At 36.3% G+C, this 16,909-nt stretch overlaps 2 protein-coding genes and 1 long non-coding RNA gene across 7 annotated transcripts in view; 2 read left to right on the top strand and 1 right to left on the bottom strand.

Annotated features, from left to right (window-relative positions):
* Positions 1–3,494, top strand: part of ZFYVE16 (zinc finger FYVE-type containing 16) — a 50,910-nt gene extending 47,416 nt beyond the window's left edge. For 4 of the 5 annotated variants that reach the window (XM_032847663.1, XM_032847654.1, XM_032847645.1 and 1 more), the window contains one exon: positions 1,796–3,494. In XM_032847663.1, coding sequence (XP_032703554.1) covers positions 1,796–1,957 — 162 coding nt within the window. In that variant the 3' untranslated portion in view covers positions 1,958–3,494. The remainder of the gene's footprint in view (positions 1–1,795) is intronic. The other variant, XR_004381412.1, reaches the window with a different exon arrangement.
* The window catches only part of LOC116861173, a 28,724-nt gene extending 12,454 nt beyond the window's left edge, over positions 1–16,270 (bottom strand). The window contains exons 1-2 of the long non-coding RNA XR_004381421.1: positions 15,992–16,270; positions 1,757–1,912 (exon numbers count right to left, since the gene is read on the bottom strand). This is a non-coding gene — a long non-coding RNA (uncharacterized LOC116861173). The remainder of the gene's footprint in view (positions 1–1,756; positions 1,913–15,991) is intronic.
* Positions 16,271–16,273: 3 nt separating this feature from the next.
* Positions 16,274–16,909, top strand: part of FAM151B (family with sequence similarity 151 member B) — a 29,143-nt gene continuing 28,507 nt past the window's right edge. Inside the window, exon 1 of the mRNA XM_032847701.1 lies at positions 16,274–16,371. Within this exon, the coding sequence (XP_032703592.1) occupies positions 16,347–16,371 (25 nt within the window). The 5' untranslated portion in view covers positions 16,274–16,346. The remainder of the gene's footprint in view (positions 16,372–16,909) is intronic.

Raw genomic sequence — 16,909 nt, 5'->3', positions numbered from 1 at the left:
GGGAGAGGTTTGGGAGGTTCTCATCTGTCCCAGTAGAATTAGGGTGTGTCACCCTCCTATGGATGTATTAGCTGCCCTGAAACTCTCTAAACCCCCCTCTATAGGTATTTTATGGAGACTTCCTCATGTAGGAATGATTTAACCCCATTTTGTAATCCCTCTTCCCTCTCTGGAAGATGAGGGATAGGACTGACAAATCTAAAGCTTCTAATTATGGCTTGGTCTTTTGGGTGACCAGTCCCCATCCAGGAGCCCACCCAGAGTCACCTCATTCACTTGGGAATGTACGAGGGCTTTAGGAGCCCTTTGCAAATATTAGAACAAGAGATATTTAGAGTGTTCTTATCACTTAAGAAATTACAAGGGTTTCAAGAGCTGGGTACCAGAATCCAGAGGTAGAGAACAATATATTATTTTCTGTTATCTCACAAGTGTGTGTATAATAGGACCATCTTATTCAACATTTCCAGAGAGCAATACTCATGTTGTCATCTCTGTAATGGGTAGCCCCTTGAGATACTGACCCCAGGCTACAATGTACATGGTTCCCAGTAGAGTTATAAAGTAATAGCCCTGGAAAGATCTCCTTCCCACTTTTAACTCCCAACTCTGAAATCTGTCTCCATATTCTTCCTCATCCTCCTTCCTGGTCAGGCAATCAAATGTTACCCATTTCTCTGTAGTCTCTGATTTTTTTTGCATATATAGCCAAATAAATATGTAAGTCCTTTTTATTTCCCCCCTTACTCTTACTTCTTTTTGACCTTGCTTCTTTAAGATGTTATATTTTAGAGATACTTCATATTATTATGTATTCTTTTTAATAGTAGTTGTTGATTATATAAATGTACCATAATTTATTTAACTAGTTTTTATATAAATTTAGTATGCACTGATTGACATTAGGTTATCCACAGTATTTTGCTTCTGCATAAGTATGAGTATAACAAACATTCTAAGAAGTAGAATTGCCAGGTCTAAGAATGTACTCAATAGATAGTACCATATTGTCTTAAATAGGGGTTTCTACCACAATTTGTATGAGAAAGTTCTTTTTCCTACATCTTTACCAAAGCAATATGTAATCAAACTTTGGAACTTCATGAATTTTATAGGTGAAAAATGGTACTCTAGTAGTACTTTAATGTTCATTTGTTTCCAACATCCAATATAATCTATTTCAAAGCAAGGTTTTCATTAGAATGGTTAATCTAAACATGAATGAGGTCATATACTGAGGGTCTGCTTTTCTTTAATTAGGTTGTGTTAAACTCCTAGTTCTTTTGTAAAGAACTTACATTTTGACCTCACTGTCCTTTTTCAGTGAGGTAATAACTTCTTATTTCAGCAGCCCTGTTAATTTTTTTAGTCAAATGCATTAAAATGTAATTTTTACCAGCAACATTAAATTCAAATATTAAATATTTTTGCAACAACAAATTCAAAACAGTTTAAGTAGATTTTTTAATACTATAGGTTTTTATTAAGTCATGTTGGTAATTATTTAAAACCTTGGTTCTCTAGTGTTTACATGTGCATTGAGAGGAAACCTAAAGTATGAAGTAGTGGCATTTAAACAATTTTTATGATATCTGTGGGAGAGAGAATGATAATTTATGTAAAAGATAAAAGAAATACAGGAGAATGTGAAATATTTTATGAGTAAAATATCAAGTATTTTCTTAACATGCTTAAAATGAATGATGTATTTTAAAATAATTCATATTCATCTGCTGAGCTAAACAAGATTGCTTACTTTCTGGGGTTGACTTATCAAGATTGTTTTCTTCCCCAGGTTGAATTTCAGGCAGGATCTGAAGGCCAACTTCTTCCTCAACATTATTTAAATGATCTTGATAGTGCTCTAATCCCTGTGATCCATGGTGGGACCTCCAACTCTACTAGTTTACCACTAGAAATAGAATTAGTATTTTTCATTATAGAAAATCTTTTTTAATGAAAGATATGAATCATATATTGCATACTAATTTGTTAAAACTAAGTTCACTAAAGCTGAAATGCCACAAACACTAAATGTTCGCTATTTGAAACATGTAAGTTTTGCTTTTTAGGCAGGAAATTATCTTTTTAAAGCATTAGCACAATATTTAAATCTCTAAAAATTTAAGAGACCCACAGTTTTTGAAGCTTTGACTTAATACAAGTACTAAGATAAGGATTTCTTCTATCTTTAATAAATTTGTAGCATTTACTGTGTTATTTAAATGCAAAGCCAAAGTATCTGCATTTATGTATACCTCGTTATGCCAAGAATGACTTTAATGAAGGCTCTTTTCAGGTGTAACCTTATGAGGGAAATAGCTGTTACATATGCCAGTACAGTTGCTGGTTTCTAAAGTCTGTTAAAAATGAATTTCAGGACACAGTTTTCAGATCTTAGTCTAATACGATGATTCTTTGAGTAAGGCAGATAACTTATTTATATAATTGGAGTGGAGACCTACCTCCATGATTAGATAAACTCTGATTATTTGGATTAAAAATCAGAATTTTGCCTTTTTTCTTCTCAAATTATTATATATATATGTTTTTTTCTTGATTAAATGGGTATTCTTAAAATAATTGTGGGTGCTTCAGAATTTTGTGCTTCTATATTTAAGTACATTGTTTTTATAGCAAGAACATGTGATTCAGTATGTTTTATAAGTCTACTAATTTATAAATAGGTAATATTTTTGTATTGCAGTGCATTATTTTCCTCTTTTCCTTCAAAATATACCCCACGCTATTTACCACTTCTAAGAGGGATTGACAACAGGCCATATGACCCTTGAAGTAGTCATTATGTAGCAATAAATGAAGCCTAAAACAGGCTTTTTTAACTTCTCCTTTAAATCGTAGAACTTTGTTAGCAAGTCTGCATATTTTCATCGACACCAATGTATTAAATACACATTTTAATGAGCTAATTACTTTTGCATATTTTAAATTCTTTATATGGTAGTTATTTTTATAACAGGATATTAACATAAGTTAAATTCTATGTATTTGAAACTTATAGAACCTTCCTCTTCAAACAGCAAAATTTTAAGAAGTATGTTGTGTTTAAAAAAAGTGTAGGGGATGTTTTAGTTCTGTCATTTACATTGTATAAATAAGATATAACCATTATTTTGATGCTTTTTTAATTCTTATATGGTATATGTTTTTGTATCAAAAACACTCATTGTATATCTCAAGAAAAAGAAACTACACTAAATAGCCCTGATGTAAGAAAAATACTTATGAAGCATCTCAACTTGAAGACCAAGTCAGGGTTATAACTCAGGATCTGAGGTCTCAGGCTAGGAGAGACTGAGAATTTTACTCCACTGGTCACATGGTTATACTGAATCGCATCTGTAGTATTAACCAAAAATATCCTGTGAAGGAGATTATCAGTCTTCTGGAAGTAGCTACTTAATAAGCAATGTAAAATGTTGTGGCTATTAAATAAAGTGGCAAAACAAAGTACCCTGTGAAATGTATTGAAATGGTGTAAGATTATTTTTAGCAGTTTACGTTTTCTTTATATACTGTGTGTTTATTTTGCAGTATAAGTAGTTGCACAGCCTATGAATACTGAAATTATTTTATTTATTTTTTATTTTAGTAATCTCTACACCCAACATGGGGCTCAAACTCATGACCCCAAGATCAAGAGTCACATGCTCTTCTGACTAAGCCAGCCAGGCACTCCTGAAATTACTTAAAAATAACCAAATGGTGGAGAGCTCTTCCCATGATAGGATAGCTTTAGATTTGTTTCCAAAAAGTCTCTACATTTAATAAAAATTGGAATAATGTGTCTTTGGAGAAACATTTTAAAGTATTCCTTGTAGATGTAGGTTTCTGAAAGCAGTTGTTACTTATTTGGTCATGTTCTTCACATTGGTACTTTAAAATTTTTTTAAATGTAAAGAAATAGAATGGTTCTTTGTATTCAGTCTGCAGTGATCTGTTTTTGATCTGAGGCTTTTTAATACTGGTCTCTTTCTCTAAACTCTGAAATACGAAGTAAAATCTAGCCTACTTATTCTGTGCAACCACCCAGCACACTTTGTCTATATACTTGCTATGTGCAGAGCATTTTGTTAGGCTTCACTGGTTGAAAGATGAGTAAAATAGTTCTTTCCCTATTGGAGCTGAATGTATGAGACAGGTAATTAACGAAGTAAAAATTACTGCTATAATAGAGATATGAATCTTGACTATGTGGTTGGAAAACAACCCAGGAGGCATCCCTCTCAGGTCCCCTCCCTCTTCAGGAGCTTTATACTATCACTCAATAAACTTTGCTTTGCTGCCCACCAAAAAAACAAAACAAAACAAAAAAGGAAAACAACTCAGAAGGCTGGTCATACCAATAAGAAGATGGCTACCTGAGAACTTGTTGGATAGTGGGCATGAAACTTGGCTAGGTAAGAGATAAAAATCTGAAAAGTAGGTAATTGTAAAAAGACTGAACTTTATCTTTTAAGGCGATTTGCTTTAGAGGGTCTTCTGTGTTGTATGAATATCTTACCTATGATTTAATCATAAGAGGAAAAGCTTGACTATGGTGTCTCAACTGCCTAATTTTCTAACAGCCTAGATTCTGATATTGTTTTATAAGTAAGAACAGACTTTTCTTTTTTTTAGGCACAAGCATAACTTTGATAACCTAACTCACATTTTAATCGAAGATATCCTGAAATAAACCAAAAACCTATAAACCCATCTTGGGTTTTAATTTTTCCTTTGTGATTAAATAAATGTTTTATATCGGTTCAATCATATGTGTGTGTGTGTGTGTGTGTGTGTGTGTATATTTCAGAAATCAGAAAAATAATAAGAAACTTATCAATACAAGTTTTACCTTCTACCTTATATGTATCTACCTTGTTCTTCCTACCCTCCAGTCTCAACCAAGTAATCCTTTTTATTAGTTTCTTACGTATCTTCCCCTGGTTTAGGTGTAGTAGCAGCAATACAAATAGATATATGTATTTTTTTTCTCTTCTCATTTATACAAAGTGTAGCATGGTGTTTACACCGAAGAACACATTGATTCGCTCAATTTACTTTGAGTTGTGAGATTCATACTTAGAATCGTAAAGGTTTCATTCCTTCTCAAACCACTTTTGATTGATAAAAGCATATCCCTGGAATTGTGACTATATGTTTCAGTAGGAGGACTGTTTTTCTCATAACAGAATTTTTTATTACTAAGACACTTGCAGGTTTATTTAGTTAGCTATATTTAAAACCTTTTTTTTCCCCTACCAGACACTAAGGTTTGCCATCTAAATTTATCTTTTACCATTTAACTGAGATTTTTTCACATCAGATTTTTAGTTTTAGATCCTTATATTCTTTCTTTTGGATTTAGCTTGGACAAATTTAATATATAACACTGTCTGGGAAATATTTTGCACATCTGTACTGATAAAATTACAACCATATTTTCATGCTTTCTACAAATGAAGAAGTGGGTTTAACGCAAGTGCTTTGTTAAGAACCTCTGAATATAATAAAGTTTTCTTTTTTTTTTTTTTATTGACTTTTGGTAAAATATAGTGCTTCCCAACCTCCAAGATAAGTCCCTAGTGATCCTTACCTGCTGGTGTTCATACTGTGTAGTCCCTTCCCACATAACATTATTGGTCTTTGTGACCAAAAAAATACGGCAAAGGGGTTGGGATGTCATTTCTAAAATTATGTTGTAAACAGCTATCACTTCCATCTCTGGTGCATTTCTCCCCACGTTCTGTCTTTTGTCCCTTTCTTCCTATCCTTTCCTCTTCTTCTGTCTCTCTCCCCCTATTAGATCACTCATTCTTGGGGAAGCCAGCTGCCAGGCTGTTGGGGAGGCCCACCGGCAAGGGACCGAAGCCAATGGCCACAGGAGTGGAAATGGATCCTTCAACCCCAATAGTAGCTGCCTTCCAAAGTTTGCAACCTCATGAGAACCACCAAACTAAGCCATTTTCAGATTCCTGAATCTCAGCAACTGTGTGAGATAATGTTTTAAGCTGCTAACTTTCCTAGTGATTTATGTGCAGAAAGTAATATTAGATAATTAATATAAGATACGTATATTTTTTGAGCGGATATACATATAAATTGCTGAAAGTAATTATGCTGACAAAATTATGCATTTTTCCTATCAACACTTATGGATTAGATGCCACAAGTAGCATGTGCAAAGTGCGGAGAATACCAATTAAAAGAGTAGGGTTTGCCCAAATAGGAACAAGGATGCAATTGTGGGAAACTTCTTGTTTCTGGGAATTGTATGCTAGGATACTTAGATCCATACTCCTGCTAAAAAAAAACCAAAGGTGATTAAAATACAAAAATCATCTGAAAGCATCAAGATATTAAGACAGTAAGGAATGATCAGTCCAAAAGGAAAGAGAAAGAGAAGGGAAGTGGGCAAAGGGTCCTATTGAGACAACCTTATGGGGTGAGGGAACAGACCAAAATTTAAGGCCCACACAATGTTGTAAATCTAATCAGTATCATGAACCTAATCGGTACTTCCCCATGGCCACCCCCACCTCGCCAAAGCGTTTTTAGCCTTTGGATGAGGATGAACCAGAAGTATAAAGTATTAGAAAACTAGTCAAATTTAGAATTGCCTGCATCACCCAAAGAATCGTAAGCATTTAAACTTGTTTTAGGATGGTTCCGCACTGGTGATTCCTCTAGGTGCCAGGAGGGAAAAAAAAAACAAAAACAAAACAAAAACATAGATCCTCCCTTAGTAACTTTTATGCAGGCCACAAATTACTTTTCAAATATAACATTTACCAACACAGTTAAAATAGAAACAGTCACATAAGGAAATTACTACAGAGCCAAAAGTTAGTAGATTAGTAGAAATAATGAAAAACTCCTTTAGACAAGTATTAGATTTTCATTTTCTGTGTTTTAAGAAATAGTCAAGTATGAGGTACCTGTAGGGAATGGGAAACCATACAAAGTGATGGAGCTAATTGGGGAAAGATGTGAATATACATGGTGCTAGAATATGTAAAAACTGGACTGTTAAGCTCTAATTAAATAGATTTAAATGGCAGAATATAATACAGCCAGTGGGTAGAATTTATAAACAGGGATACAAATCAGGAGAAATTATCCAGAGTACAGCCAGAAAGACAAAAAGACGGAAGGATGGAGAAAAACAGACATACAGAGCAGATAGTGAGAAGCCCTAACATATGCTTAATTAGCTGCAGGAGAGAGGAGAAAGGATACAACAAATATTTTTAAATACAAACTTTTCAAAGTCAATGAAAGACCTTACTCCACAGACTTAAGAAGTTAGATTCCAAGCAGAAGAAATAAGGAATTACAGGGGCAGCTGGGTTGCTCAGTGGTTTAAGCCTCTCTGCCTTTGGCTCAGGTCATGATCTCAGGGTCCTGGGATAGAGCTCTATGCTCAGCAGGGAGCCTGCTTCCCCCTCTCTGCCTGCTGCTCTGCCTACTTGTGATCTCTCTCTCTCTCTGTCAAAAAAAAAAAAAAAAAAAAAAAAAGAATTATAGATACCTAACAGGAAAATGAACTGCCAGCTAGCACAGAGCCCAAGGAACAGTTTGCTCTCTCTAGTCAAACAGGAAAGGGGTTGGGGGCTGTGAGACAGACTCGAATTTATTTGACTTACTCCAGGGGAGCTGCAGAAAGGCAGCACCCCCCTCCTCATGATGTGCAAACCCTGTGAAGAAGAATCTTGCTGTACACCAAGCTAAAGATAGCAAAACAGCATCACTTCTCCCTACCTACAGATGCAACGGGGGCACACAGTCAGACACTGCAGGGTGGAATACTGGGAATGGTGAAGGGAGGCTTAAAGCCCTGACTTTCTAACAGAAGACCTAGGAGGAAGATCTTGGACCAGAGTGTGTGGGGGAAGATCATAGGAAGGAACTAAAGAAAGTGAACCTCCAAATTTGTGTATAAAAATCCTGGGACCACCCCCAACCTCTGCATGTATGAAACTGACCAGAAGCAGCTGAGCTACACCGTAGGTCACTACAGGCATAACTCAGAGATTCCGTGTATTCTACTGTAGAGTATAAAGTGAGTACTGCAATAAAGCAAGTCAACTTTGAATTTTTTGGCTTCCCGGGGGATATAAAAAAAGTTACGTTTATGCTATATTATAGTCCACTGAGTGTATGATTATGTCTAAAAAACAAAATATATGCCTTAATTTTAAAATGTTTTATTAGTGAAAAATGTTAACCATCATCTGAGCTTTCAGTACATCATAATCTTTTCGCTGGTAGGGGGTCTTGCCTGAATGTTGATGGCTACTGAATGATCAGGATGGTGGTTACAATTTCTTAAAATAAGACAATGAAGAAGTCTGCTGCATTGATTGAGTCTTCCTTTCACAATCAATTTCCCCGTAGCGTGTGATGCTGTTTGATAGCATTTTACCCAAAAAACTTTCAAAATTGAAGTCAAAACTCCCAAATCACACCTAACCTAAATCTTTAGTGTCACTTCAGTGATCTTTGCAGCATCCCCACCAGGAGTAGATGCCATTTCAAGAAACCACTTTCTTTGCTCATCTTTAAGAAACAATTCCTCATCCATTCAAGTTTTATCATGAGTTGGTAGCAATTCAGACACATCTTCAGCCTCCACTACTAATTCTAGTTCTCTTGCTACTTCCACCACAAGATGTTACTTACTCCATTGAAGTCTTGAACCCCTCCAAGTCATCCATGATGGCTGGAATTAACTTCTTCCAAACTTGTTGATGTTGATATTGTGAACTCTTTCCATGAGTCACAAATGTTCATAATGGCATCTACACCAGAGAATCCTTTCCAGGAGCTTTTCAGTTGACTTGTCCAGATCCATCCAAGGAATCACTATCTAGGCAGCTATAGATAGCCTTAACAAAATGTATTTCTTAAATAAGACTTGAAAATTGAAATGACTCCTTGATCTATGGGCTGCTGAATGGATACAGTGTTAGCAGGGATGAAAACAACATTAGTATCATTGTACATGTCCATCAGAGCTCTTGGGTGACTAGGTGCATTGTCAGTGAGTAGTCATTTTGAAAGGAATCTTTTTTTCTAAGCAGTAGTTCTCAACAGTGAGCTTAAGATACTCAGTAAACCATAGTGAGCAAACCAAGTGAACAAATGCTATTAGAAAAGTGGTGCTGATAGGCTTGACCCAGGGTTGCCACAAACCTTCAATTAGTAAAAAACAGTATCTGAGAAGTGCAATAAAATGAGGTATGGTTGTATGCAGGTTTCAGAGTGGCCACTGGGTGGTGCACAATCAGGGCAGATTGGAACTGCACTCCCAACACTGTTAAAAATTAAATTATCATTGAAACCTCAACCCACATAAAGCTGCCCAGGATATGTGTTCTGAACTAATTGGATGGACTGCAAGCTAAAACCAAAACAAAACAAAAGCATTCTTTTAAAGACTTAAACAGGACTGACGGTTTCATTATATTCAAAATATCTAGGAAATAATTCAAAAGTACTCAACATGTAAAACAAAAGGAAATCTAAACAACTCTCAAGGGAAAAGATAAGGAACAAAAGCTAATTCTCAAATTTCAGAATCATCAGAAAAAGACTTAACATATTATTTTAATTATGTCCCATAAAGCAAGGGTAAACACTATTTAAATTAATGGAAGGGAAGAAGGCTTCACCAAAAAAATGGAAGCTATAAAAAGAACCAAACTGAGGGGTACCTGGTGGCTCAGTAGGTTCAGTGTCTGCAGACACTTTAGCTCAGGTCATGATCCTGGGGTCCTGGGATCAAGCCCCACATCGGGCTCCCTGCTCCTCAAGGAAGAAGATGTTTCTTCCTCTCTGACCGTCTTCCCCACTTGTGCTCTCTCTCTAGCTTGCTCTCTCTCAGGTAAATAAATAAAGTCTTAAAGAAGAACCAAACTGAAATTTTATAAGTGAAAAACACAAACAAAAGAATTTCCCAGAGGTTCTTAATAGGATGGAGACAACAAAAGGAAGAGTCAGCAAATTTAAAGATATTTCAGTTGAAATTATCCTGTCTGAATAACAGAGAAAAAAGTAGAAGAAAAAGAAAAAGCTTTGAGGACTTACGGGAAAATATAAAAATATCTAATATTCATGTTAGAGGAGATGCAAAAGAAGAGGAGAAAGATCAGAAGAAAAAACATTTTAAGAAATAAATAGTAGCTAAAAACTTCCAAAATTTGGTGAAAGAAATAAATTTATATATGTTTACATGAAATTATATTTACAGCATTTATACTGGCACAGCAAATTGCTAAAAAGTTAAAAACCATACCCAGGCATATCATAACCACACAGATTAAATTAAACATAAAGAAAAGATCTGAGAACAGCCAGAGAAAAATTACACTGTTTACTTTTTGGAGAACAAAGATTTGAATTATGTTGTATTTCTCACCAGAAACCAGAGACAGTGGAACATTACTTCTAAAGTGCTTAAAAAATATATTAATAATTATCAACCCAGAGTCCTTTAACCAGCAAATATATCCTTTAGGAATCAGAGTGAAATAAAGACATTTTCAGAAAAAGGAAGACTAAGATAATTCACTGCCAGTAGAAGTGCTGTAAAAGAAATGCTAAAGAAAGTTCATAGAGAAGTAAAATGGTATCAAAGGGAACACTGAAATGCCAAGAAAGAACAATAGAAATGGTAATATCTGAATAAATACAATAGAGTATTTTTTCACATTTTAAGTTTGTTAAAATATATATAACTACTGAAATAAAAAATTTATAACAGTCTGGTGGGATGTTTAACAGATATAGATCTAATACACATGAGAACAACATCCTAATGGGAGGTGAGTAACAGGACATATATGGTAGTAAGGTTTCTATATTTTACTTGGAGTGGTAAAAAATTCTAAGCAGATTATAAAAAGTTTGGTATGATAACATTTAGAGGGACATCTGGGTGCCTCAGTCCATTAAGCGTCTACCTTCCGCTCGGGTAGTGATCCTGGGGTCTGGGATCAAGCCCTACGTCAGACTCCCTGCTCAGCAGGGAGACTGCTCCTTCTCCCTGCCTGCCCCCACACTCGTACTCTCTCTCACTCTTTCTCTCTCTCAAATAAATAAAATCTTAAAAAAAATAAAACTCTGCAGTAATCACTAAAAAATATAGCATGGAGAGATATTTTTAAAAAGCCAATATATAAAGTAAAATGAAATTCTATAAAATAATAAAAAAAAAATTCGAAAGGAGGCCAGAAAGGAAAACAGAACTGAAAAGCAGAGAGACAATGATAAGTGGTAGACCTAAATCCAACAAAATAAAAAATTAAACTGAAATGGTATAGTAATTAAAACTTACAGACTAGCTAAAAAAACAAGACTTGATTATATACTATCTACAAGAAACTTTCTGAAACATAATGGAATATATAGGCTACAAAGTAAAAAGTAACCTAAACTAAACTAAAACTAAAAAGTAAAAAGAAGAGTAAAAAATACACCTTGCAGGCACTTAAATTTTTTTTAAAAACCTGGAGTGGCTTTGGTGATTACCAGAGAGAGCAGACTTCAGTAAAAGGAAATTTACCTGTGGTTTATTATTGCATTTCATAGACAAGATAATAAAAGAATAACTTCCTTAAAGTCACACATCTAGGAACTAACTATTGGAATTTAAGGAGAAACTTTTTAGCAATTAGGACTCTCCAAACTAATCTCTATTAAATTTATGCAGAGTTTTGATGGCTCTGCTTATAATTTCAGAAGCAGAAAAAAAGCATTAAGGTCATCTAATGAAATGTCCCTACTTTCACTAACAAAATGAAATCCTAGTTCAAGGGCGCAAAGACTACGTATATAGCTAGAGGTCACATAGCTGAAACTAGAACCCAATGGTCTCCTTCTGACCAGTGCTCTTCTCACTATAACCAGTGCTCATATTCTACATGTGTGTAAGGTTTATTTTTAATTCCATAAATATATGTGTTTTCATGAATTGTTTAACACTTAAGTAAACACAGCTAATTGGGTGAAGTAGCAAAAATGTCTGACAAATCAATTAAATTTAAAAAAATTTTAAGCAGCTAAAGGGAACCAAGTTATATACATATATTTAATTTCTCAATTCTCAAAACCCTGAATTACACTGAATTACATTAGTTTTTTGTTTTCAATCAAAATTTAGAGAATTTATAATTAGTGGGATCCTCAGATTTTAGCATTAAGTTATGTAAAAGAAAGAATGCATTGCAGACTCCAAATTTGGCAGATTACATTAAGCATCGTTTGCTTTTAAAAAAAAAAAAGTCTTCTGAACTGCAGAGTAAGCCTGAGAAAAGGATATCAAAGTAAGTGGAAGCTATCAATGTAGGCATATCTAAAAAGTAATTACAGGCAACCAGAGAGTGAAGATAGACTGCTTTATACTTAAAAAAATAAGCAGTTAGGCTGGCAGAAAACTTGTAAAGAACAAGATACAGACCAGAAAACTATAAAAAATATATTTAGTATAGTAAACATAAATGAATATTAATATTTACAAATATTATATGTTTACATATATACACACACACACATACGGTTGACCCTTGAAGAACATAGTTTTGAACTATGCAGGTCTCTTATACACAGATTTTTTTGATTAAGTACAGTACTGTAAATGTTACTTTCTCTTATGATTTTTTAATGATTTTCTTAATTTTCTTTTCTCTAGCTTACTTTCTTGTAAAAGTACAATATACAATACATATGACAAAAAATGTCTGTTAACTGTTTATACTATTGGTAAGGCTTTGGGTCAACAGTCGGCTATCAGTAGCTAAGGTGTGGGGAAGTCAAAAGTTATACACAGATTTTCAACTGTGCAGGGGGTCAGTGCTCCTAACCCTCCATGTCTCCACATTGTTCAGGGTCAACCATACATGTAAAAAAAAATTTTTACATATATATATGTATATATACATACACACACAAATAAACAAACAAAGAAACAGACACACATAAGTACTGACTGGAAAATAAATCCTAAGGCCAGCTATACTTACTCAAGAGTGAGTTATGTATACTAAATCAAAGGTCATACTTCCACAAATGGCTTCACCTTGTTTAAAGTTACCACTCCCACCCAGATTAGGTTACTCAGAACTAACAGTACACACTTTACTCCTATTTATACATATGTATCATCAAAAGTATCTTGAAATTCTCAGGTCAATGCTTAATTTTCACACTAACCTCGTAAGGCTCTGTTTATCTGCTATTCTTCCTTCAATGCACTATATACCCTTAACATATGAAACCTTTCCTTTGTGCCATAAAAGAGTAATCAGGGGGCGCCTGGGTGGCTCAGTGGGTTAAAGCCTCTGCCTTCGGCTCAGGTCATGATCTCAGGGTCCTGGGATCGAGCCCCGCATCGGACTCTCTGCTCAGCGGGGAGCCTGCTTCCCTTCCTCTCTCTCTGCCTGCCTCTCTGCCTACTTGTGATCTCTGTCTGTCCAATAAATAAATAAATAAAATCTTTAAAAAAAAAAAAAAGAGTAATCAGATATGTATTTGGTATAAAAATATATTTTCCCCTACATAAAAGTAGAGAGAATAGGATGATATAGCTCAATGTGCCCATTCTATGACAAACCTCAGATTCGACAATTTTCAAGATTTTCTACTTTTGTTTCATCTATCCTTTTATTTCTTTGCTGGAGTACCTTCAACCAAATCTCAGACATCATTGTTTTATGCCACACATACTTCAGTGTACAGCTCTCACAAATGAATAGTAAAGAGTAATTTTAATTGAATCAATTCATAAATGTAAAATCTACGAAAACTGACCTAATACCATAACCAACAGGCCATAAAAACTTCTGAAGTGCAGCTGATAGTATCAAGAAAGTGAAAAGACAACCTACAAAATGGGAGAAAATATTTGCAAATCATGTATGTTAAGGGACTGGAGTCAGACCTCATAAAGAATTTTTATAATTCAACAAAGAAAGCCCACAAATGACCCAACTAAAAATGAGCAAAAGGGGCAATGGGTGGCTCAGTCGGTTAAGTGTCTGATTCTTGGGGTTTCAGCTCAGGTCATGATCTCAGGTCATGAGACTGAGCCCTGCATCGGGCTCTGCACTCAGCATGGAATATGCTTGGGATTCTCTCTCTCTTTCCCTCTGCTCCCCCCAGCTTGCGTGCTGTCTCTCTCTCTCTCTGTCTCTTTCTCAAATAAATAAGTAAATAAAATCTCTTTTAAAAATGGGCAAGTGATTTGAATAAACATTTCTCCAAAGAAAATAGTCAATAAGCACTTGAAAATATGCTCAATATTATTAATCACTAGGGAAATGCAAATCAAGACCAGAATGAGATACTACTTCATTATCCACTTAGATAGCTACAATTAAAAAAAAAATCAACAGATAATAACAATTATTCTTGAGGATATAGAGAAATTGGAACTTTTTTTTAAGATTTTATTTATTCATTTGACAGATCACAAGCAGGCAGAGAGGCAGGCAGGGGCGGGGGTTGGGGGAGCAGGCTCCCTGCTGAGCAGAGAGCCGGATGTGGGACTCGATCCCAGAACCCTGAGATCATGACCTGAGCCGAAGGCAGAGGCTTAACTCACTGAGCCACCCAGGTGCCCCGAGAAATTGGAACTCTTAATCCTTGCTGGGGAGAATGCAAAAACGGGAGATCTGCCTTTAAAAACTGTTTAGCAGGGGTGGTGCAGTCAGTTAAGCATCCAATTCTTGATTTCAGCTGAGGTCATGATCTCAGGGTCTTCAGATCAAGCCCTGTGTCAGTCCCCAAACTCAGCATGGAGTCAGCTTGAGATTCTCTCCCTCTCTCTCTGCCCCTCCCGCTCATACTCTCTCTCAAATAAATAAATAAAATAAAATAAATAAAAACTGTTTGGCAATTCCTCAAAAAGTTAAACATAAGGTTACCATATTAACCAGCAATTCTACTTCAAAAGAAATTCCTTCCACATACTTCCATATAGGATCTATGCAAGAATGCTTATAAGCAGTATTAGTTATTAGCAGTCCGAAAGCAGAAACAATGCAAATGTCCATTAATTGGTGAATGGACAAATAAAGTGTGGTATATACAAAAATGGAATTTTACTTGGCTACGAAGAACAAAGTACTGATGCATGCTACAGTACTGAGGGACCTTGCCAAGATATGCTAAGTGAAAGAAGCCAGTCACAAAAGACTAACACTGTATGATTCCATTTAAGTGAAGTGTCCAGCATAGGCAAATCTACAGAGACAAAAAGTAGATTTGTGGTTGCACAGCGTTGGGGAAGAAATGGAAAGTAACTGCCCTGGGGTGACGAAAATGTTAAGTTGACTGTGGTGTGGTTACAAAATTCTATGAATACACTGCCTTGGACACTTTAAATGGGTAACATTTTTATCACTGGGGAACTGCAAATCAAATAGGAGTCAACCAACTGTATATCTCAACGATTTAAAAAAAACACTGAAATCATTAGAATTTAGCGTTTTCTGAAACTCTAGAAATCTTTTTGACTTAGCTGGAGAACCACCAGAGAACACTGGAAGCCTGACTGGAGACAAACCGAAATAATTACAACCCAAGTGGGGAAAGACTACAATATATTAAAATCTGAAGGGCTGTCATTTGCGTTATGTGTCCGGTGATGTGTCATCCTAATTTTACGACGGACTGAAATGTATTAGAGTCACAGGGCGAGAAAATGTCAGTGCTCTGACTGAGACCTACCACTGAGGTCTTTTTCTAGTTTCAGTTTGGCTGCGGAAAGTAAAGAGTTGTGGGCAAAAAAAGCAACGGGTGAGAGAATCCAGTTGCTACAAGTGTTTCGTGAATGAACACTGGTAGGAACAGGGATACAGAAAATTTTAAGTTAACTTTGGTATCCTTGTGAAGAAACACTCGTTTTTACGAGGAAATGACTCCATGTCATTTTAGGATGTTACTAAAATAAAAAAGAGAAAATATATTCAACTTTGGAAAATCGTACCTCACACCAGTGACTTCTTTCAATTTCGGAGCTTCATCCTCAGCCTTCCCTGACGTAGAGTTCTTCAGAACTACCCGTTTTCTGACTCTCTCTCAAAGGAGCAACTCGCGCGACACTTGCGCGGCGCACGCCAACCTGGAGACTGCGCACTGGAGAAACTCGAGCCTCAGCCTCTGCGCGTGCGCAACGTTTCTCTTTCCGCCTCCGCTTGGAAACCTCACCTAGGAGGTTCGTGGCCCGAGGGAGGCGGCTCCTTTGTGTGTCGTTTGTTGAGTCGGGTTTCCACGCCACCTGTGAAGGTCAACCGCGGTGGCCCACAGCTCCGCGCCTCCGCGGACTGCGGTTGGCCGTCGCCATGACAGCGACTGCTGGGGGCCCTGGTAAGCGCGGATCCCGCCTCTGTGGGTCCCTGAAGGACTGCCCACGATTGGCTCGCAGTCCGGCACGCTCTCTGGCCTCCGACCTATAGTTGGAGCGCTTTGCGAGACTCCTGCGGCAGCACCACGCCCTGTTGCTCATGGGGGTCCGAGTCCTCGCTGCGCGCCCAGTGGACTGGCCTAGAATCTTGGTTCCTCGCGTGGGTGTTAAAGCCTATGATGCGGCCAAGAATAGCAAGAATATTGGGCCCTTTTAAAAAAGGAATTCTTTTTTAGTGTGGTTTTGGATTCATCGGATAATTGAGCTGGAAGTCACCGAGATTCGCCATATACCCCTTACCTGAATACGTGCAGAGCCTCCGCTTAATACCAACATTTCCTATTCTTGTGACTCTACATTGACACATCATAATCGAAGTCCATAGTTTACCTTTGGGTTCACTGTTGGTGGTGTCTGTTCTTTCGGTTTAGACAGGTGTTAAATGCTTTGTATCCCTCATTATGGTATCATACAAAATAGTTCTACTGATCCCCAAATCCT

This window comes from Lontra canadensis, unplaced genomic scaffold (assembly GCF_010015895.1).
Source record: "Lontra canadensis isolate GAN:19392208 unplaced genomic scaffold, GSC_riverotter_1.0 scaffold4, whole genome shotgun sequence".
In the NCBI taxonomy this organism is placed as follows: domain Eukaryota; kingdom Metazoa; phylum Chordata; class Mammalia; order Carnivora; family Mustelidae; genus Lontra; species Lontra canadensis.
This window is presented reverse-complemented; position numbering and strand designations above follow the sequence as displayed.